Source organism: Notamacropus eugenii, chromosome 2 (genome assembly GCF_028372415.1).
Source record: "Notamacropus eugenii isolate mMacEug1 chromosome 2, mMacEug1.pri_v2, whole genome shotgun sequence".
NCBI classification, from domain to species: domain Eukaryota; kingdom Metazoa; phylum Chordata; class Mammalia; order Diprotodontia; family Macropodidae; genus Notamacropus; species Notamacropus eugenii.
Window position 1 is genome coordinate 464,614,072 of NC_092873.1, and position 22,589 is coordinate 464,636,660.

General features: G+C 43.5%; 1 protein-coding gene across 2 annotated transcripts in view; it reads right to left on the reverse strand.

The window, feature by feature from the left end:
• Positions 1 to 665: 665 nt before the first annotated feature.
• KIAA1614 (KIAA1614 ortholog) overlaps positions 666 to 22,589 on the reverse strand; it is a 52,628-nt gene continuing 30,704 nt past the window's right edge. For both annotated transcript variants that reach the window (XM_072648480.1, XM_072648479.1), the window contains exons 6-10: positions 21,404 to 21,560; positions 20,332 to 20,602; positions 15,986 to 16,110; positions 15,223 to 15,407; positions 666 to 1,923 (exon numbers count right to left, since the gene is read on the reverse strand). In XM_072648480.1, the coding sequence (XP_072504581.1) occupies positions 1,730 to 1,923; positions 15,223 to 15,407; positions 15,986 to 16,110; positions 20,332 to 20,602; positions 21,404 to 21,560 (932 nt within the window). In that variant the 3' untranslated portion in view covers positions 666 to 1,729. The remainder of the gene's footprint in view (positions 1,924 to 15,222; positions 15,408 to 15,985; positions 16,111 to 20,331; positions 20,603 to 21,403; positions 21,561 to 22,589) is intronic.

Sequence of the window (22,589 nt, forward strand, 5' to 3'; positions counted from 1 at the left end):
AACAAATCCTTTGGGATTCAGTCAAAGGACCACACTCGAGGACCTAAAGGGCCACATATGGCCTCAAGGCTGCAGGTTCCCCACCCCTGCTTTATAGCTTCTAAAACCTCTTCTTTACCCAATGAAGTAGAAGACGAAAGTATTGTACAATAACAGAAATTCAAAGTAGGAAGGGAGGACATCTAGTCCCACTTGTACATAAGCAGATATCTCTTCCATGAAGTTTCTGATATTAGGCGGTCAGATGACCCAGTGGATAGAGAACCAAGCTTGGAGGAAGGAAGACCTGAGTTCAATCTGGCTTCAGACACTTATTAATTGTGTGACTCTGGGCAAGTCATTTAGCCTCCATTTGCCTCAATTTCCTCATCTGTAATGGGATAACAGCACCTACCTTGCAGGGTTGTTGTTCAGATCAAATGAGATAAAGCACCTGACATGTAAGTGCAACCAAACAATTTGCTATTATCATCCTTATTTTACAGATAAGGAAATAGGCTCAGAGATGACCAGTTTGCCCCGTCCTGTGGTTAGCCTTCTTACTCTGCCAGTGGTGTTCTTTTCACCACTTCTATACCAGGAGAACAGGGTTTGACGTGAGCTGGACCCCTTTCTTACTCTCCTCCCTCCCTTCCCCATGGAACTCAATGCAAAAAGCAGGAGAGTTCATCTCTGAGTTTTAATAATTTAAGAAACCACATGGCTTCCTGGTCCTCTAGCACACCAAGCTTGGATGAGACAAGTAGCACCAGGAGGGCAATACCCCTCCCCTCCCCATCTGGGTCCTACCATACCTTCAGGCCTCAGAGCACAGATCGGACTTGGCACATTTCCATCTCTCCAGCTTGACCAACTATCTCAGGCTCACTGAAAGAGGTCTGGGCACAAAGCCTGGACATTCTGGACACAAGGCAGCCAGGCTTGTGTCCCTGGGGACAAAACAGGTTGTCTGGGCTGGCATCAGCACCCAGTTCTATCAGTAACCAGGGGGAGGATATGCAGAACTGGGCTGGGGGCAGCCAATTTTTCCTGTTGGTTTTCCTCCCTCCCCTTCTTAGACTTTTCTGGGGTTGACAGGCAGGGCTCAGTGGTGTGGTCCCCCATTTTATGGCTGCTTCTTGTAGCTCTAGAGGCTCTGGTCAAAGGGAACCTTTATTTCCTGACAAAGACCACCCAGATAAAGAAAAGGTCTCACTGGAGGGGGCCGGTTGATAAAGAAAAGGCAAAGGGGCTTCTTCAATGTTGAATAGCCTCTTTGGCTACCGTCTGCTCAAGGCCCAGGGCCTCATCCATTTAGAACAGAAGGGATCTTAGCGGTCATCAGACCCAACCCTCCCATTTTACAGAAGAGGACATTGAGGCTTAGAGTGGGGGAAGTAAGTCTCCATCAGGCTAATCACTTCATGTTGCTGATCACCTATCACTCACCCTTTCCAGCTAGGACAAAGTCCTCAGTTATATACATCCCCTGAGAATCTCTGCCAGGGGAAAGAGATTTTGGCTTTTCTCAAATTTCCATAAGTTAATTCTTTACAAAAGAAACCTCCACCCTCCCTCCCTGAATGACAGCATCTGGCCCAGAACATCCCCAACAGTCTATAGAGTTAGATTCCATGTTTTATGGAGCCTTGATCCATAAAGAGAGGAGCTTTTTTCCTTCCTTCTCAGTGAGCCCTTGGAGCTTCAGGCCAGGTGAAGAGGAGACCATCGGGCCAGCAGCAGCTGTGGGTCACCGCCGGGGGCCCCTCTGCTTCAGCACACGGATGGAGAGGCTCTCTGACTGAGACAGAAGTTCATTGACCAGGGCCAGGCCTAACCCTGCCACCTTGGCCCCGTTCACCTCCAGGATCTCATCCCCTACTCCTAGCAGCCCGGAGTACAACTTGGCTGTGTTGGTATCTGCAATTTCCTGAACATAGAACCCTAGGAAGAAAAATGGGGAATTTAGCACACTCCTGGAAATAAAACCAATATATACTGATGAACACCTACTGAAAGCAAGGTGCCTTTTTTTTTCTTTCTTCCTTCCTTCCTTCCTTCCTTCCTTCCTTTCTTTCTTTCTTTCTTTCTTTCTTTCTTTCTTTCTTTCTTTCTTTCTCTTTCTTTCTTGTTAAAGAGGTTCATATCTTCACTCCTTTTCCTTATTCTCTACACTCGCTGGATTTATGGATAGGTGGAATATTGACCACCTATATGGGTATGATTTCAGAGGACTATTAAGGTCCCATCCCAAATCTTTATAGCATCAAATGCTGGACTGAAGAGTAGTTGGGAAATAGTCATGAGGACATGGGGGTGCACACTGCGATAGCGGACTAAGGCAGCAACAGGGCACAGATGAGGGAAGTGGTATCTCAAGACCAAAGTGCCCTTATATATCATCTAGTCCAATCCCCTCATTTTACAGACAAGGAATCTGAAGCCCAGAGAGGTGAGTGAATTTTTTCCAAAGTTACACAAGGACTGAAACTAGCCACATCAGAATTTCGACCTAGGTCCACTAAAGCTAAATTCAACACTCTTCAGCCTGATTCGCAACCTCGTCTAGAGCTAGCAAAGCAAATCAGCATGCCTTTATGAAGCCTGTACTGTGTGCTGGGCATGGAGCTAAGTGCTGGGGATGCCAAACCATGCCAAAAAACAATGTCTCTAAACTTTCTAGGCACTTCTAAGTGCTGCCTACTTTGGGAACAAAAACGTCCACTAAAGATTTTGTACATGGAATCAAAGGACGTCTAAGGAGGATGTTGTGGACTACAATTCTGTCAGCTCAGGAGGGATGGGAAGTTTTCCAGAATAAGACTCTTGAGAGGTCAGGAAAAGAAACAATGCTGACAAAGAGGAAAAAAGAACAAATATGGGCATCATGGGAAATTTAGATTTCTGAAGACAGATATAGAAGGAAGGGTAGTTAAGAGAGAAAAGGAAGGTGTGGCCCGGTCCACTAAGAACGGGGTCCGGGATTCCTATGGCTGACTCCTAGCTGCATCTTGTAAGAGCTTAGGACAACAAAAACCCTGCAATTCTATTGTGGAAAAGAATTGTTAGGATTGGTGCTGGGGGGAGAATTAGGGAGACATGGCGGAGCTCCTCAAATGATATTTTTCTTCTGTTTTCTCTATCAAGAGGAACAATTTTTGAGCTGGAAAAGGGAGAACAAAAATGACTAATGGGGAGTAGGTAGCCAAAATATACAAGGGAGATGGTGAGAGGGTGCCCAGCTGCCCTTGATGACTTATGGCCCGGATGAACTATGTACGCCCTCAGAGTATGGAAAGAGCTGGCAGGTGTGACTTGCTGAAGCACTGCTGGGGATCTCTGAAAGACTGTGAAGAAGGGAAGCAACACCACGGGACTAGAGACGGGACAAGAGTATCTCACTTTACATAAAAAAAGAAAAAAGAGGCCCAGAGAAGAGCCTGCAAACTACAGACTAGCAACCTGACTACAACTTCTGGCAAAACTCTGGATTGTTATTAAAGATATGGCTAGCAAAAAACTTTTGGTAAACTAACATAATTTCCTTTTTTTAAAAATGGTTACTAGACTGGTAGACCAGAAGAATTCTGTAACTGTAACCTAGAATTTAGCAAAGCATTTGACAAAGTCTGACATGGTATTATTATGGAAGGGATATGGGCTATATACCACAGGGTGATTACCTGGAATTGAGACTATTGGTTGGAACCAAAGAGTACTCATTAATGGTTGGAAGGAGGGCTCTCCAGTGGATTGCCACTCAAGTGGATAAAGGCATGAACAGAACACTTATCAATTTTCTAATCTAGGAGGGAAGTTAAAATGTTGGGTGACTAAGGATCCCAAAAGATTTCAACAGGCTATAGAATGTTGGGCCAAACTAAAAACAATGATATGTAACAGGGGTAAATGTAAAGTCTAGAGTTCAAAAATCAACATGTACAAAACATACAAAAATCACATGTACAAGAAGGGGGAGTGATGACTACTCAGCAGTCCAGCCATTTGGACTATATGAGTGAGAGTATTTTGGAAACCTTAAGTTGCCATATAAATGTAAATTATTTTTATTATTGTTATTCACAACAACATATACCTTGATTCTTTGTGAGGACACAAAAACATGGTTCAAGATTAAGATAGAGAAGAAGCTATGGCAAGAGTTACACACTACAGGAAGCTGAATATGTCATAAACACGTTCCCCCAGGAGAGAGTCAGAAGGAAGGGAAGAAGGGAATACTTATGAAGCATCTACTGTATGCAAGGCACTGTGATAAGGTCTCTACAAATATTTGATCCTGACAACAACCCTATGGAGTAAGTACTATTATTATCCCCATTTTACAGTTGAGGAAACTGAGGCAGTTACAGATTAAATGACGCTCAGTGTCACACAACTAGGAAGTATGTGAGTCTGGATTTAAATTCAGGTCTTTCTGACTTCAGGACCAGAACTTTATCCGTTGAACCACCTAGATGCCTTACAGAATATAGTAGATATGTTATGTGATAGACCCCATATTTACCAGGGTTCTCTCTACTCCACTGTGAGTTAGGGAAAAGTGACAAAATCAGGACTTGATTGGTCTGGGGATTGAGCCAGAGCTCAAGCTGGGCAGCCTTGACAAAACTTCCTGGTGATTTCCAGTTGTGCTGATGTGGTTTCCTCGTCTTCTAGGGGCATTAAAGGCCTCACTCATGTAGGATCAGGCACTGAGGCTGTGGCTTCTCCAATCTGGAAACATCTAAAATACAACACCCTGCCCTCCTGACCAGATATATTTACATATGAAAGTGTAGGGTCATGTCTATAGAAGCTAAGTACTGATAACTCCTCTATATTGGGTCTAAATGATCCTCTTTTTTTAACTACTTCACTCCTTCTAGGTGTCTCAGTTTGTCCCAATATCAGACCCAAACTAACAGGGTGCGGAGCCAGGCCTGCCCCTAACAAATGGTAAGCGCAGAACATCATCACAAACACAAAATAAATTTAGTATGGTAACACATAGAAAACAACTTGTTATTAGTGTATGAAGGAGCTGTCTTGGGCAGTTAGACCACTAACTCAGAGTAAAGGTCAGAATCAACACCAAATTAGGATTGAGAAGACTCTTATATCATGCAATTATATATAATCCAATCTGACACACTGACTCTGAAAAAATGAGAACTGGACAGTCAAAGACAGTAGCCATTGACTCCAATTATTAACATTTCTGGTTATTAACATCAGTTTAACTGATATTAAGTGATTTCTACAAGATGGAGGCCATAGTGCAGGAGAAACTCTTCATCTCCTTGACAAGTAGAGTGACACAGTAGATGAGGGAAATGCTAGTTTACAACATAAACTCATTTGCTACTCGGTACAAAGAAGGACAGTGGGAGATTATTAGCAGTATTGCCTCCTAAAATAGTAAAAAACAGTACAGGGGAAAACAAGTCTAGAAAAAGTGTGGTGTGAGACCTTCCTAAACCAGAGAGAAACTGGAAGGAGGAAAACAAACATGATGAAAAATGATACAAATCTATTAGCACTTCTAAAACAAACTTCTTTTTCTATCATAGATCTCAACAGATGCACTACATATGGACCCCAATACCTCAGTATCTTCATGTGATGATATATCACCCTATTGAAATCCTGGTCCTTCTCTTTCCTTTCTCAAAGACTGTAGCACCTGATTCTCAGTCTTTCCTTCCTCAAACCCTGCCCTTATATTTGGGGATTTTGTTCAAGAATGTTGCTATTTCCTCCGATTGCTCTGGTTTCCCCAGTTTATGAACTCCAATTTCTATGACCATCATCACCTTCACTCTAATTCTGCTATATCTGAGGATGGGCATACCCTTGATCTCATCATCACAACTGTTCTACCTCCACAGTCTAGAACTATGAAATTCCTCTATTTGACCATAACCTTCTACACCCCCCAAACCTCTTCTTTATCCTGACTGCAACTGAAATCATTCCCCCTTTCCTTGTTTTCCCAGTCTGTCTCTCCTGCTCTAGTCTCACTCTCGTCCCTTCAAAATCTTGACCCTACAGGTAATCAATTCAGCTTTCTTGTCCCCTACCCTCAAATATCTTGAATATTTTTGCTGTTGTAATATTAATGAGAATTGATTGATTAGCGGAGGCTTGTTTTGTAGGAAGGCAAAGATCTTCCCCACCCATTAATAAGCATCAAGTCCATTAAGGTTAGCTTGATTAGGGGACCCTTGTTTTGCAGGAAGGCCCACACTTTTGTTAAGCTGTAATGAGGCAATGGGTCATGAGGACTGTGATGCCCTCTGGCTCTGAAAAGGGAGTATATATACTCTGAGGTGACATTTTGTTTGGGGGCTTACTCTTTGGAAGAAGTTTCATGTGTCAGATGAGACTGTAGGTAGCCATTAAGGAGCCCTCTTCTCTTTGAATGTTGGTGTTTCTCTCTCTGGTAACTATGTGTATGTCATGGTCAGACAGTTGGATCTGTCTATTGATCTGTGATGTATGTATTGCTTATGATCAGATAGTTAGAAGCCCTTTCTGTTGGTCTTTATTTCTCTGCTTGTATTTTCTCTGTTGGTGAGTGTAATTAGAGTGTTGACCCCCTTTAAGTTGGTTTCCTTAGAAAAACAGATCCAAGAGCCTGTGCTAGCAGGTCATTCTGAATGTGTCAGGATGCTTGCTGTTACAGCTGTGTGGCTATTCATCTTTTTTTCATCCTTTCCCAAAACCCAACCCATGATCTGCTTCCTCCAAGCACTTCCTCTCAAGTTGCTGAATTTTGTTCATAACACCACCTACCCACTGGACATTTTGCACTAGATGTCTCACAGGCATTTTAAGAGCCACATGTCCAAAAGAGAACTAACTCATTTTCTTTTTCTCCAAACCTGGTCTTCTTCTGAATTTCCCTAATTCTAATGAGGGTATCCCACCCTCCTTCATGTCCCTCAGGTTCCCAAACTTCAGTGCTATCCCTAAAGTCTCACTCTCCCTCCTCCACGTAGCAAATCAATGACCAATTCTTATGCATTCTACTTCCATAAATGCATCAGTCTCCCACTCACACAGTCACTACTCCTCATCACCTCGGGTCTGGACTATTACATTAACTTTCCTTTTTGCATCCAGCAGCCAAAGGGATCTCTGTAAACATAGGCCCCTCCTCTTCTCAGTAAACTCCAGTGATTTCTTCTTACCCCTAGGAAAAATACAAACTCCACTGTTTGGCTTTTAAAGCCCTTTATAATGGGTACCAACCTACCTTTCCAGGCTTATTATACAGTATCCACCTTTACCCACAATTTCTGTTCCTTACACATAATATCCAATCTTTAAAAAATCTTTGCACTGGCTGTCCCTCATACCTGGTATGAATTCCCTCTCCCTCTCCAACTCACCTCTGAAAAGCTAAAGCTTCCTTCAAAGTTCAGCTCAAATGTCTCCCCAAACATGATACGTTTCCTCATGGCTTCCTCCCCTCCAGCTGCTTAGCACCTTCCCCTGAAATTATCTTATTTTTTGTATGTATTTTACATACACACATATATTATATATACATAGATATTATATATATTATATAATATATATACAGTATATATTATATATATGTGGGGGGTGTATATATATATATATACATATATATATGTATATGTGTGTGTGTGTGTGTGGTGTGTGTGTGTATATATATATACAAGCCCCAAAAGTCTTGGTGCTGTTTTAAACTATTAGAGTTTCATCTGTATATATGTGTTGCCTGCCTCAGCAGAATATAAACCCTTTGAGATTTACATTCTATTCAAGGAAAACAATGTATATCCATAGCACTTGACACATAGTAGCAGGTACTCAGTAAGTGCCAATGGGTTGATTTTTTTTTTATATCCATGATATCTTTCTCATCCTTCCTCTTCTCTCCATTGACCAACCACCCTAGTTCAAGTCATCATCTCCTTCCTCTCCTTTGAACTATAGCATTGATCCTTCTGCCTCCAGCCCCTCCCCACTCCATACAGCTGCCAATGGCTTTTTCTAAAGCCCAAGTCTGACCACATCACTTTCCTGTTTTATAAGCTTCAGGAGCTCTTCTTTTGCATCTAGGATAAAATATCAACTTCTGCGGCATTGAATGTTCTCCATAACCTGGCTCCAGCCCTCCTTTCTAGGCTGAATGCACATTACTCCTCACTACACGCTCTACAAGCCAGCCAAACTGGCCAACCTGCTATTGTTCCTGGAATACAACATTCCATTGCCCGTCTCTCCCACTGTCCGCCATGACTAGAACATCTTCCCTCCTCACATCTGCTTAGCAGGATCCTATATTTTTCTAGTTTTCATTTTTTGTATCTCCAGTTCCTAGAGCAATACCTGACACATACTGGGCACAGAATAAGTGTCTGTTGAGTGAATGAGTGAATGAATTATGGGACACAACAATCTCTGAGGAATCAACATTTCCTATTACCCAAAGGCCAATGCAGAGAAGTTTACGTTAGCTGCAGCCAGGAGTGTCCTGCAGCCAGATCATACTGGCTCCAAAGTCTGATTGTTAAATTTTCCATGTGAACATTTACATCATAGAAGGTCAAAAATGCTATAAATGGGACTTGACTTGTTGTTTTGCTGATTATCTAGACTCGACAGAGAAATACAGTAAAAAAGTTGGGGGATTTTCGTGGATTTTGATCTCAATATAAATTGCTGGTAGCTAAAAAAAATAGCTAATGCCATCTTAGGCTGAATTAAGAGAAATACTGTGTCCAGGAACAAGGATGTCCTGCTGTGCTCTGCCCTGGTCAGACTACACATGGACAATGGGGTCCTTTTCTGTGCCCCACATTTCAGGAAGGCCTTTGATAAAGCTGAAGACTGTAGGAAAAGGGCAACAAGCATAATGAAGACCCTTTGCATTCATGTCATAGGAGAATCAGTTGAATGAACCTGATGTGTTTGCCCTGGAGAAAAGAAGATTTAGGGAAGAGGTAGTCGCTGGCTTTCAGAAGTAGTGGAAAAGCTGTCAAATGGAAATGAGATTCAACTGGTTCTGTTTGAAATTAGGAACAAAAGGAAAAAAAAAAAAGTTAATTTCCTGGAAATGAGAGCTCTCCCCAAGAGGAGTGGTCTGCCTCTGGGGGGAGTCTGGGCCCACTCATTGGAGATAACAGAGCAAAAGCCAATTGACCTCTTCAGGGAAGCTGGGCTACAGATCCCTTTTTTCAGGTACGAGTTGGACTAGCTGGCTATGGAAATGGATGCTGTTTTAAACTATTGATTTTTTTTTTTGACTCTGAAAATCTCTTCAATACTGGGAGTGGATGGGAAATGCCACTAATTATAGTCACTGGTCAGGTTTTATGCAAACTGGATTTGGATGGCAGAGGAGGGTGATAGTGACAGTGCAGCTGGGGTGATACCTAAGCTTCCAGGTGTCACCTAGTTTTACTCACTTTTGGTCTGCCCTCGGTTTGCCTTCTCACAGTCCCCTTTTTGATTTGTGGGAGAATAGTTATTTTCTTCTTGGACTCCAGGTCAGCCTCTCTGACTTTTGACTGAAATTTTTTTGTACTGCCACATCCTTGACCACAAAGTGTGTGCAGTGGGAAATCCTATCTTTACATCAGCTTCTTGCTCTCTGCCCTATGGCATGGATCCTGCCTTCTCTTTTCATCTCCCTTCTGCTCTTCCTTATGAATGCTGCCCACCTTAAACTATTCTAGTAAGTTGTTTCACTATTTGTGTGAATCTGAGCAAGCTAGTTAACCTCTGAGCCTCAGTTTCCTCATCTGTAAAATGATGAGGTTGACCTAGATGACCTCTAAGGTCACCTTCAGTTCAACATTTAGGATCCTAGACCTAGGCACTCAAGACCTACCATCTTAGAGCCAGCCTACTCTCTCTTTCCTGGTTTCTCTCCTTTGTGGGTACTTTGCTACAGCCTTCACTTTCATTCTCATTCATCTTGTTTTAACCCCCACTCTGGGTTTCCTTTATCCCTTTAGAATACTGCTGAGGTAAGCTTTAGAGCTTAATGAGAGGCCTGGGGCAGGCTTTGTCTAAACAAGAGAAATGCCTGATGAGTTTTGGAATGTGTGGGTGGTAAGTGATGATAAGACCCAGAAGAACAAAAACAAATATATACCAGACCTTGTGGGAGAAAGAAAGGGGGGAGGGGGGAAGGACGGGGGGGGGGGGGGGGGGGGGGGCAGGACACAAAAGAAAAGTCATTTGTAAAAAAAATAAAAATCACAAAAAAGATTACTATGCTAAGTATTTTTTAATCCAATGGAAAGGACCTTTGATAAGGATGCTTGATCTGTAAGTTTAACCCAAATAAAAACTGTTAAAATCTCAGAACTGGAAGGGACCTCAGGGCTCCCCTCTGTTGAAGTTGACCTCAGTCAATTTCATCATTTGGCTGAAGGTCAAAAGATGATCAGGTTATCATATGTCAGGTTATCATACTCAATCAGAAGTGGATAGAGGTTATGTGAATATTGCAGTTTTGAAATTGATAAAGAGAAATGACAACTGAGAATTCCCTCACACCAAAGGAAGATGGTCACTTCTCCCCTGCAGACACTAACATTGCCTCAGTTCAGACCTTTATCATCTGTCTCTCCCTGGCTGCTGCAACAGCCTCCTCATTGGCCTCTCTTCCTCAAGACTCTCCCCCCACCCCCCATTCTCCCATCTCCAGCCCATCCTCCCCTCCCCCCCCAGCTGCCAAACCAATTTTCCTAAACTGCAGGTCTGATCTTGTTTATCCACTGCTCAATAAACTCCACTGATTCCTTAGTATCTTTAGTATAAAATGTATACTTTTCTGCTTGGCATGTAAAGTCTTTCACAACTTGGCCTACCTACCTTTCTAGCCTTATTGTGCATAGCTTTGGGGGCATAATTTCCATATTTGAGGCAAAGCCCTTTGCACTCCCAACAAGTCACTAAAATGAATTTATTGTTCCTCAGACACAACATTCGATTTCTAGTCTCTGTGATTTACACTGGTTGTCCTTCATTCCTCGGCAGCCGAGAAGGAGAGGGTGAGGCTGAGACCTTGCTTAGCTCTGCCTCACTTCAATCCAGTTCATGGGCAGGTTTGGACATCATCCTTGTGATGTCATTGGTCCTCTATGAGAACAAAGCAGGGACAACAGCAGAATCCTGAGTTTCCTTCTAGTTAGCTCAATAACACGGTCTACATGAGGCCTTTCTTTCGTCATCCCTCCAGCTACAAAAGCCCTTCTCCTTCCAACATCTTGTATGTATTCAACATACAAACACACAAATATATCTACCTATCTATCTGTCTGTCTATGTCTATCTATCTGGGGTTCTTAAAAGAATCTGGGGTCTGTGAACTTGTTCATGTTTTTATAATGATATTTCAATAAAATTAGTTTCCTTAATAATCATATATACTTTATTCTATGCATTTAAAAATGTTATTCTCATAAGGTGCCCTTGGGGGTGAAAAGGAAAGGAACAAGGATTTATTAAGCGCTTAGTCTGTTTCTAGGCACTGTGCTAAACACTTTACAAATATTATCTGATTTGATCCTCCCAACATCCCTGTGAGATCAATGCTATTAATAGCCCCACTTCACAGTTGAGAAAACAGAGTTAGACAGAGTTTGAGTAGCTTACCAAGGGTTATACAGCTAGTAAGTCTAATCGGGTCTTCCCAGCTTCAGTCTCAGTGCTCTATTCATTGAATTAACTAGCTGCCGCAGGCTTCATCAGTCTGCCAAAGGGATTCGTGTCACCAAAAATGTCAAGAACCCGTGCTATAATTTGGAATTATGCCCCCCCCCCAGGCTATTAAACTGAGTATGCCTTTTGACTCGGAGATAACACTACTAGGTCTAAACCACAAAATGGCTGAACAAGTTATGGTATATGAATGTGATACAATACTATTGTGCTACAAGAAACGATGAAGGGCATGGTTTCAGAAAAACCTGAGACCTATATGGACTGATACAAAGTGAATTGAGCAGAACCAGGAGGGCAGTTTATGCAGCAATAGAAACATTGTAACAATAATCAACTGGGAAAGACTCAGTAGCTCTGATCTACACCAAGACCAGAGGACTCATGTTGAAACATGGCATTCATCTCCATTTAAGAGAATTGATGGACTTAGTACAGAGCAAAGCATATTTTCTTCTGTTTCTATATCTTGTTTTTTTCTTTTCTAGGATATGACTAATGCAATAATTCATTCTGCATGACTATACAGATCTGTAATGCGTTTTGTATTTCTTGCTTTGTCAATAGAGGAGCAAGGGGGTGAAGGAGGGAGATAATTTGAAAATGAAAATAAAATATAAAAAAACCTTGCTCTATATGTGCACCTTGTCTCTTCCAACTAAATATTTGCTTCTTGGGGATAGAGACTGTCTTTGTATCCACACTGCCTGGCACATGATAGACTTATCATAACTGCTTGTTGATGGCTTGACTCCTTTCTCTTCACTCCCCTGGTATCTATTCCTTCCATGTCAGATGTTCTTGTCCTCTCCCATAACAGACCTTCCCAGCCATCTGGAGGTAACATCTGTAAAAGATGTGTCTGTTGGGATATAGTGTTTCTGCAAGGACTGCCAGTACTAGGACTCTGTCTTGTTGGCCTCAATGCCAGCCAATTTCTGGATTGGCTGACCTAAAGATGTGATGCAAGGTGCAGGAATTTTGGAGGCGAGAGAAATGCTGGCCAGGACCAGGACACAGCATTAGATCTGTAACAGGTGGTGAACCACAGACATCACTATTAGCCTGTGGGACCTTTAAGTACAGCCTCTTTTCAGAGCTGGGGATGCAGCAACAGATGGGCACATGAATAAGACTCAGGCCCCACAGAGATTCTGGGATCCCAGCACCACAGGAATGCGGGTTAGGGGTCCTGCTGTTGCATGAGCCCATGCTGCTATGACTGAGAGAAGAACTAAAAATTTCTGCAGTGTTCCTCCTCCCAGTGTGGACAATCTATTGAGAGTTAAATACTTGAGTCTCACATCTGCTTTCTGTCTGTCTCTGTCTCTCCGTCTCTCTCTCTCTCTCTCTCTCACACACACACACACACACACACACACACACACACACACACACACACACACACACACACCAGAACTCAGGAGGCCAAGAACAGTAGCCCTCACTATCTTTCCAGTCTTTTAATGTATCACTCCCCTCCATGCAATCTATGGTCCCACTTGCCACAGTGGCCTGCCCGCCATTCCCCACATACAACACCATCTCCTGCCTCAAAGACTCTGGGTCTTTGCACTGGACGGCTCCCATGCCTCGAATACTCTCTCCCTCCTAACTTCTGCCTCGTGAATGCCTGCCTTCCTTTAGAACTCAGTTCAAGCCCCATCTCCTCCAGGAAGCCTTGCCAAGTCTCTCCCTTTCTCACTCTTCCCAACCATGACTTCCCCTTTAAGGTTATAGCCAGTCTACACGTGCATGTTGTCTGTGTTACATTAGGATGTAAGCTACTTGAAAAATTGGGATTTTTTTTGAATCTTCCCTCCTCCCAAATTTAGCACAGTACCTTGTACTGCCTGGTACAAAGTAAGCACTTAATAACTGCTTGTTGATTGTTGACTGACTGAAATGGTCTCCACCCTGAAAGTAGAATTGTACCTAGAAAGTAGGATGTCCCATCCTATGATACCATGTCTAAGACTTCTTGATTTTGCCAGCCTTGTTCTAGTCTGATTGAAATATTTTTCAAATACAAACTTAGCCTGAGGTGATTTGTGAGAAGAAATGCACACTGAGGAAGAAATGGGGATTTTTTTTCCTGTGAAATGGAGGTCCATCTGTCAATAGAGCAGACCCTGGTAGTAACAGTCTGTAACCCCTCTGACACCTGGGGCCAGTTTGCTTGTTACTCATCTTCCAAGCTCCACTTGCACCAAGATTGATTCTGGAATAGTTTCTTGGAATGGATTCCATTCACAAAGGACCATGCCTCAGTTCTCCTCCAGCTCATCAAGTATTTTTGAGGAACAACATATGACTGAGCAGGAGACTACAAGTCACCTCCACCAAATGAGTGAGCGAGTGCTCTGTCGCCCAACTCAGACAAGTCTCAGACAAGACAAGACCAGAGCAACCTTCTAGAGCAGAGAGATCTAGAGCAGCCTGTGAATCAAACACCCATGAGCAAGGCTTGGGAGGGCTCAGGCAGCTCAGAGAGGAAGCTATCTATAGGTCTGGGCACAGGCCACAGAAGGGAGGAGGAAGATCCCGCAGGTCTCTTAGGCCTTCACTTCAGTGATAACCCCGGAGCATAACATTTTAACTCTGGCTACATTCCCAAAGGAAGGATTTTAAGAGCCTGATTTCAAGATACCATCAAACACCAGAAGGCGAGTAAATTGTGAATCATTAGCCTGAAGCCTTTGGTAAGTTGGGATTGGATCCTGCCTCCAGCTTTGACACTGGCCTCCCTCAGTCTCTTACTGTTTCAACGTGTCCCCAAATGGAATTAGACTTGCTAAGCTTTTCAAACAGAAACAAAAACTTAACAAGCCTTAAATGCTCCTCAGAAATGAGATTGGTAAGGGTAGGGGAAGGCTACAAATGATATGTTAACTGTGCAGGGAGAGCCAGCAAAGGTGAAAATCTTGGCCTTTTTAAATAAAGGGTCCTAAATTGGTACTGCCCTAAAATGAGCTTTCTCAGATTTCTCTCTCTCTCTCTCTCTCTCTCTCTCTCTCTCTCTCTCTCTCTCTCTCTCTCTCTCTCTCTCCCTCTCCCTCTCCCCCTCTGTCTTTTTCTTTTTCTCTCTCACGTCTTCTCCCTCTCCCCCTCCCCCTCCCCCCTTTCCTCTCTGTCTCTGTCTCTTTTTGTCTCTCTCCCCCTCCCCCTCTCTTCCCCTTCTCCCTTTCTCTCTCCTCATCTTACTTTGGCTGGAAGTGCACTGATTACTGGTAAAGTCCTGTCTCACTCTAATTAGCCCAAAAGCTCTGACCTGCTCACCTGAGTGGATTTGTTTTGCTCCACCCTGAGCAATCTGGTGGCCCTCTATTCCAGGAGCTCACCATATCAATGCAGACTTTCATACAAACACCCAACTGTCTTAGCCCACTGAGGTAGAACTCCTAAACTCAAGAGATCCACCAGCCTCAATCTCCTCAGAAGCTGGGATTACAGACATTGTACTTGTAACCCCCATGGATTGCTGACTTCCAGAGACTTCTCTAGGGACTCTGTGTTCCAGGAAAGAATTACCTGAATCAGGTCGGCCATTCCCAGAGGACACACAGAAGCCAAAGGTACCATTTGGAGGACGCTGTAACTCCAACTGACTGGTCCCATCTGGAAATACCTCTACTATCCGACCCACTGTCCGGACCAGGTTGGGGACACCAATATCATCCACACTGAGGGAGCGCCTGGGAGTGAAGCCTGGTTGCCTGTAGGAAAAGCAAGGGAAGAAATGGGAGAAAGGTTTCATTATTCATCTGCATTGTAGAGCAGGATGAGGCTCTTCTACCAGTAAAAGTGAGCATGGTCATGGCTAGTACTGGGACCCTCCTGGTCCTCTAGAATTGTCAGTGACCCAGCTCTTGGGCTCCCTGGTCTCTCTGCTAAAGAGATGCCCCACCTAGAACTGCTTCAGGAGAGAGCTTGTCCTTCTCTGGGGACCCCTTACATCAATCCAGGATTGGACTGCATGATGATGCAAGGGTCCAAGAAGTCTCCCTGGAAGACTTTCTCAGATAGCTTTTTCTTCAAAACTCATGAAAGATCATGAAAGTTCAGCAAGTTTTCTAAACAGCCCGCATGAGTTATTCCCTTCAAACTTTCCTCTGGCTGTGCCTCCTCCACCTCCTGCCCCCAACCTCCTCCGGTCTGCTCAGTCAGCAAATGACTTCTTAAATGAGTGAATTTCCTCCTTTTTAAAAGATGCCCACTCCTCCACTTTCCCAGCTTTGACCAGGGAGGAGTGGCTCAACCCATCTTGCGAAAGGTTGCTATGGTCCAACCTTACCTCCCAGGTGCCCTGGGATCCCCTCCATCCCCGACCAGGTAACATCGGGAGCGATCCGCCTTGCCTAGCAGAGAGTGGAGATTTTGAACTGAGCCAGCTTTCTGATGTTGGTGAGAAGATGACACCTGGTGGGAAAGATGCAGTATTGCAGGTGAGGAAAAAATTCTGATAACAATTTATTGATGGTGGTATAAAAGAATTTTAAAAGTCTTCCAATCCATTTCCTTGTCTCTTAGCAGAAGGGCCCTCAAACCATTCTCAAGACTTTTAGAAAACTTCTCCATACAAAAAAAGAGGTTTTGACTTTTTATGTCATGGTGCCCCTTTGGCAGACTGGTCAACCCTATGGATTCCCTTCTCAAGATGTGTTTTTAAATGCATAAAGTACATAAGATTACAAAGTAAACCAATTATGTTGAAATACAATTATCTAATTAAAAAAACAAGGTCATAGATCCCAGATTAAGAACCTCTGTTCTAAAGCTTCCTTTGATATTGTGGTATAGTATAGTAGGAAAGCGGGGAGGTTAGGGCACCTGGTTCTACCACTAACTACCCCTGTTACTCTGGGCAAGTCATTCCTCTCCCTGGATATTTCATCATCTTTTTTTCTGAGGCATTTGGGGTTAAGTGACTTGCCCAGGGTCACAGAGCTAGTAGATGTCTGAGGCCAGATTTGAACTCAGATCCTCCTGACCCTAAGGCCAGTGCTCTTCATCATCTTTAAAATGACAGAATTAGACTAATCGCTAAGGTCTCTTCCAGTTCTAATGATTGTTTTCTGAAACTGAACATTTCTTTTTCTGCAATAAAACTCATTCCAGGTTCACAAACAGGTGCTAATCAATCACCAATCACCGGCTCTTCCTTTGTTGAAGGATTTGAATGATCTTTCCTTTTTCCAAATAAATCTGACAATTTTTTTTCAGTTTTCATCAATCATTTCCATAGGTTCCAAATGTTCTCCCCCTCCTTCCCCACAATGGCATGCAATGTTACATGGGTTCTACACACGCATTGCTGTTAAACACATTTTCACATTTCGCACTCTAACATCACATTAGTCATGTTGCATAGAAAAATTAAAAAGAATGGGAGAAACCATGAGAAAAATAAAGCATAACACAAGAGAAAATAGTCTGCTTCATTCTACATTCCGTCGCCAGTTTTTTCTCTCTATGTGAATGGCATTTTCCTTTGTGAATGTTTTAGGTTCTTTCACTTCTGTGAAAGGCTAAGCCTATCAAAAACAGTCCTCTCACACTGTGGCTGTTACTGTGTATAATGTTCTCTCTTGGTTTCTGCTCACTTCACTCAGCATCAGTTTATATAAATCTTTCCAGGTTTTTCTGACGTCCGACTGTTCATCATTTCTTATAGTACAATATTATTCCATTACATTCATATACTACAACTTGTTCAGCCACTCCCCAGTTGGTGGACATTCCCTTGATTTCTAGTTCTTGGCCACCACAAAGAGAGCTGCTGTAAATATTTTTGTACATGGGGTTCCTTTTTCCATTTTTATGATCTCTCTAAGGACACAGTCTTTGCTATAGGATCCCTGATTCCCCAGGTGCTGGTGACAGGAAGCTCTCCAAGAGGAGCAGTGGACAAAACAGTCTGGGGTTATGGCTGTTTAGCACATTTTTGTTTGGTCCCAACTCCTTCATGCTTTGCTTCATAGAAAGACAAGATAAAAAGCCAAGAATCTTGATACAACCGGTACTTCACCCCAGAAATCTAATGTCATAAGTCCCTCCAAGCCAAGCAGCTAGCCCCCTCCTTTTATTTGCTTCAGCCCCTCCAAATACCCGCCTAGGTCCTGTGGCCCTGTCTCCCTTTTAACAAGCTCCTGGCCTGCTCCCGTCTTAGATTTTGACTCAGATTCCAAACAAATTCTCCTCCCCCAGTAGCCCTGTCCCCCTTTCACTATGGCACCATTCCCTTGAAGCACTTATATGGTACAAATTCAGCTTATCTCTCAAGTACCAGGATTCAGGGATGTGCTGTATAAATTTGACTCCAAAATGAAGGCCAGATCCCCAGGGAAAATGGTGTCAGTGATAGTGTTGACACATACTGGCAAACCCAGGTGCCAGCAGAGAAGCCTAAACAAACACAAACACAGCATTTCTTCTTTCCTTCCTTCTGACTGCCTGCCCACTGTCTTCAACTCCTATCTCCTCCCCAGGTGAATTTTCCCTTTATTCTACTGCTTATGATTTCCTGCCACTGGTCTTTTGCCTAATATCTGGTACAGAGGGAGGAATGCCAGCTCTGGAATCAGAAGGCAAAGGCTCAAATCTCACCCTGATGCTTACTACCTGTGTGAGCTGCATATGCCTCAGTTTCCTCATCTGTAAAATGAGTCAGTGGGACCAGACAGTCTCCGAGGTCCCTTATAGCTCTAGTTGTATGATGGAACCCAACCCCTTTATAGATGAGGCACCTGACACCTAAGGAGGAGAAGCAATTCATCCAAAATCACACCTATAGTGAGTGGATGATAGATGACTATCCAGGACAAGAGGCTGAGAAGGAATGGTCAGACAGACAGGCGGAGAACCAGCCAAAGAATTTAAAGAACACTATTAAATGCTGCAGAAATGTCAGTGAAACAAGGCCAACTAACCAAAACCAGCAGTTAATCAATTATTAACCACAGACAAGGTTTTGGTAAAGGGGTAAGGTCTGCGGCCAGATTCTGAGGCATGGAGAAGTGAGCTGGAGGTAAGGAAATGGAAGTAACATGTGGAGATGATGGCTCAAGGTGATGGCACAGTCAAGGGAAATTCTGACAGACAAAACCTGACCGTGTTTGCAGGCATCGTGGAAGGAGAGAGTAGATAATAAAAAATGAAAGAGGAGAGAAAGGTATTAAATGGGGTGGACATGGGATGGGACAAAATTAAGGAAACAAGTAGAGGGACTGGCCTTAGCAAGGAGAAGAGCTGCTTCTTTCTCAGAAGGTAGAGGATGGAAGAGGGAATGGGGATGACGTAGAGGGATTCTGAGATGAGGAATTGGAGAGATGGAAGATGACCTCAATTTTCTCAGTATCATAAAACATTATTGCCTTCACTGAGAGAGAAGGGGTATACAGGTTGTAGGTATTTGAGAAGAGAAGGAAAGACCTGGAATAACTGAGGGGGGTGTAATAAAGACTCATTCAGGAAAAACAGACAGATTTCTCTGCAGCAGTAAGGGCTCAGGTAAGACCGGAGAAGCTATAACACAGTGAACACAGTCAGCGTAGTTACATAACTTTCTCCAGCAAGGCTGAGATCTTGCAGTATTAAACACTTTGACCTTGCCCTATACCTAAGAAATAATCAAAAAAGCTCCTATCTACAGAGTGGCAGTGATGTAGGGAGGATAGAGCATTGGGCCTGGAGTCAGGAAGCCCTGAATTCGAAGATGGCTTCAGATACTCACGAGCTATGTGACACTGGGCAAGTCAGCCAAGAAGGACTAAAGTGCCTCCTCTGTGCTAAGCACTGGAGATATAGAGAGGACAAAAGACCATCTCTGCCCTGGATGAGCTCACAGTCTAATAGGAGAGAGAATAATCTAGCAAATATATAAAACCTACATACAAGGTGGACCATGTCACTAGCTCAAAGAGTACGTGGTGGGGAAGGTGTAAGGCATGTGACTAGAAAGGTAGCAGGGAGCTAGGGTATGACGTCATTTAAATCTATAAAAGGGAGATCATAACAGAATCTAAATCAAAACGTTGTTAGGATCAGACAAGATAACATATGTAAAGTATTTTGAAAATGTTAAAGCATTATGTCAATGCCAAATGGTAGCGATTTATATTTTGTGAAGTAGTTTCCTCTCAATGACCCTGTGAACAAAGTAGTACAAGTATTATTTTTCTCATTTTTAACAGACGATGAAACCAAGACTAGGTTAGAGTGAGCTACCCGTGGCCAGACAGCCAGCAAACAGTAAAGCTTGAAGTCAGATACGGATCTCTTCTGTTTAAACTCAGGGCTCTGGGCACTGCATCGTGAACTGGGGCTAAGGAGAAGCCACCTGAAGGATTCTTTTTAAAGAGGAAAACTACAACTTATGGTATGCTTCACAATGGGTTCCAGGGGACCCATAAGACTCTCAAGGCAGGGAAGAGAGATAGCCCGACCAGTGGTGATGGATCAGAAGAACATCGAGCTTAGAGGGTGTCGGGTCCAACCCAAATCTTCATTTTATAGATGAAGAAACTGAAGCCCAGAGCTGTTGCCCATTTACAGCTAATAAAAATAGTGGTGGCAGGATTTGAACTCATAGCAGTCAAAGAAGGAAGGGACTGTCCATCCAAGAGGCCCCTTGGGACTCACCAGTTGCAAGGACTGCAGAGAAGGTGTTTTTTTCATCTTGGAGCTATGGACATGGTGGATTTCACTCTGCTGGGCCTGGTTCAAGGCTGCGGGAGGAATCTGCTCCATGCTGTAGCATCGAAACTTGCCCAGTTTCTGTCGGGTGGTTTGGCCCAAGATAGAGAAGAATTTCTTCAGCCCAAGTGCAGAAGTGATACTGCTCCCTTTCTTGCTCCCACTGACTGGAGTGGCCAAGGGGGTGCTAGGTCCTGAAGGGGCCCCTGGTGATGCTCTGAAACATAATGGTCAGCTGGTGAGAGAGAGCTAAAAAAAGAGGACGCTGGAAGACCATTCTGGCTGGACTCCCTTGGCAAATTCTTCTTGAACTCAAAGGAGAGGAGTCTTCATATCAATTCCCTTGCATTAGGGTTTGTGGGACTGGAGGTTCACTGAGTCCTCTGACCCTTGGGGAACAAATAGCCAAGACTCCAAATAACCAGAGAAGAGGAGAGGGAAAAAACACTTACTCTGAACGCTTAACTTCACCTCTACTGTCTACCACCTGTGGGACCTTGTGTAAATCATTTAACTTCTCTGGGCCTCAGTTTTCCCACCTGAAAAGTGAAGGTCTTTGGCCTTGGAAGCTCTTTTTAACTCTAGATCTATAATCCTATAACCTTAGGAAAGGAAGTGGTTCCTACTGTAAGCCAGAAGTTCAGCTCTAGGGGTCCTGCCCTCTGAGAGCAGTAACAAAAGCAGAGGGCCAGATGTGCTTAGGCAAGAAGAATCAGAAGGGTTGGTGGTGAGGAACATCTTTACATGCTTAGCACAGTGCCTGGCATATGGTAGGAGCTATATCAGTCAACTGTTATGGCTCCCTGGAAGGATATAGAGCGGCAGGCGCCATGATGAGGATGGAGAAAAAGGAAGAGATGGCTCAAAGCAGTGGGTCCTGGCTCAGCCTTATTATTCTCTGTGCCACATAACACAAGGAGTTCATTCCTTCTCTAGACCATTCAGGAAACCCCATAACATCACCACCCTAGAACCATCTGTGAAACTAGACAGGAAAACTTGCCTTGTGGTCACTCACCGTTTTGAGACATTCTTTTCAGAGCTTGGTTTTGCCCTCTGGAGCTTGTTCTCTGTGTCCATGCTAGACTGGGCTTGCTCTGTTGCTAATGAAACCATGATGCCTGTGGAGCTGAGGCTGCTGGTCACAGCTGACTCAGGAAGACCCAAGAATCCACCTGCAACAGTCACACAGCCACATCCATGTCAGGCAGTATCCATACCTTGTATTTTCCAAGTCCTCAAGGAAGAGAGTTTTACCAACAAATAGTGAAAAGGGCATGAGGAGATAGAGGTGACATAAGGTGTATAGAGACATAATTTAATAAACTCCAAGCAGAGTAGTGGTGGTTGCAGCAGGTGAAGCCATCCAGTTAGTGTGAAGAGCCCTGGATGGATAAAGTTGGCTTAATTATATGAAGAAAAAGGGATCCCTTCCATTTAATTTATATAACCAAAAGTCAACTGTGATCATGACTTTATCACAGGGACACAAAGAAGAAGAGGGGAGGAATTTGAGCTCTTTGGAAAATGGCACTATATGCAAATGATGCTTTAAATACCTTGGTGGATCTAGGTCTTGTGCATTTTCCTTCTATTGGTACAAATGGAAACCCACCCATACCTTCTCATCCTATGATTCTTGTCCATACTCTTCCGTGGATCCTCCACAGAGGCCCCACCCTGTGTATTGGAGACCTTCCTCTAAGGTTTGCTATATTTTGTGGATACCAATGGGCTGTCCATCTGTTATCCCTCAATCTTGCCAGGTAGCCTCTACACAAGAAGCAATATAACGAAGATCATCTAAGAGATGTATGATTAGAAGAGGTATGCCAGTTATCCCTGAAATATGTATCAGTCCATTTGGGACCACCATGACTTTCCCCATTGCCCCACTTCACCCATAACTCTGATGCCCTTGTGACTGTATTGTTCCAAGATTTACAACAATGAAATACCACTAGGAGAACATTTGTGTCTGAACAATAGAACTCTGTGCCAAGGAGTGGCTTGAGATCATTAAAAATACTGCACAAGTGCCCAAATGCAATCTAGCCTGCTCTCTTCCTCCTGTTCCATTTTGGATCCACTTCATCGACTATACATGCGATGTTCTCATTGTGGTATAGTAGGAAGTTGTATCTCAGTAAGGTCAAAGAAGAGGAAAAGTTCTTACACGTTCAAAAATATTTATAGTCACTCTT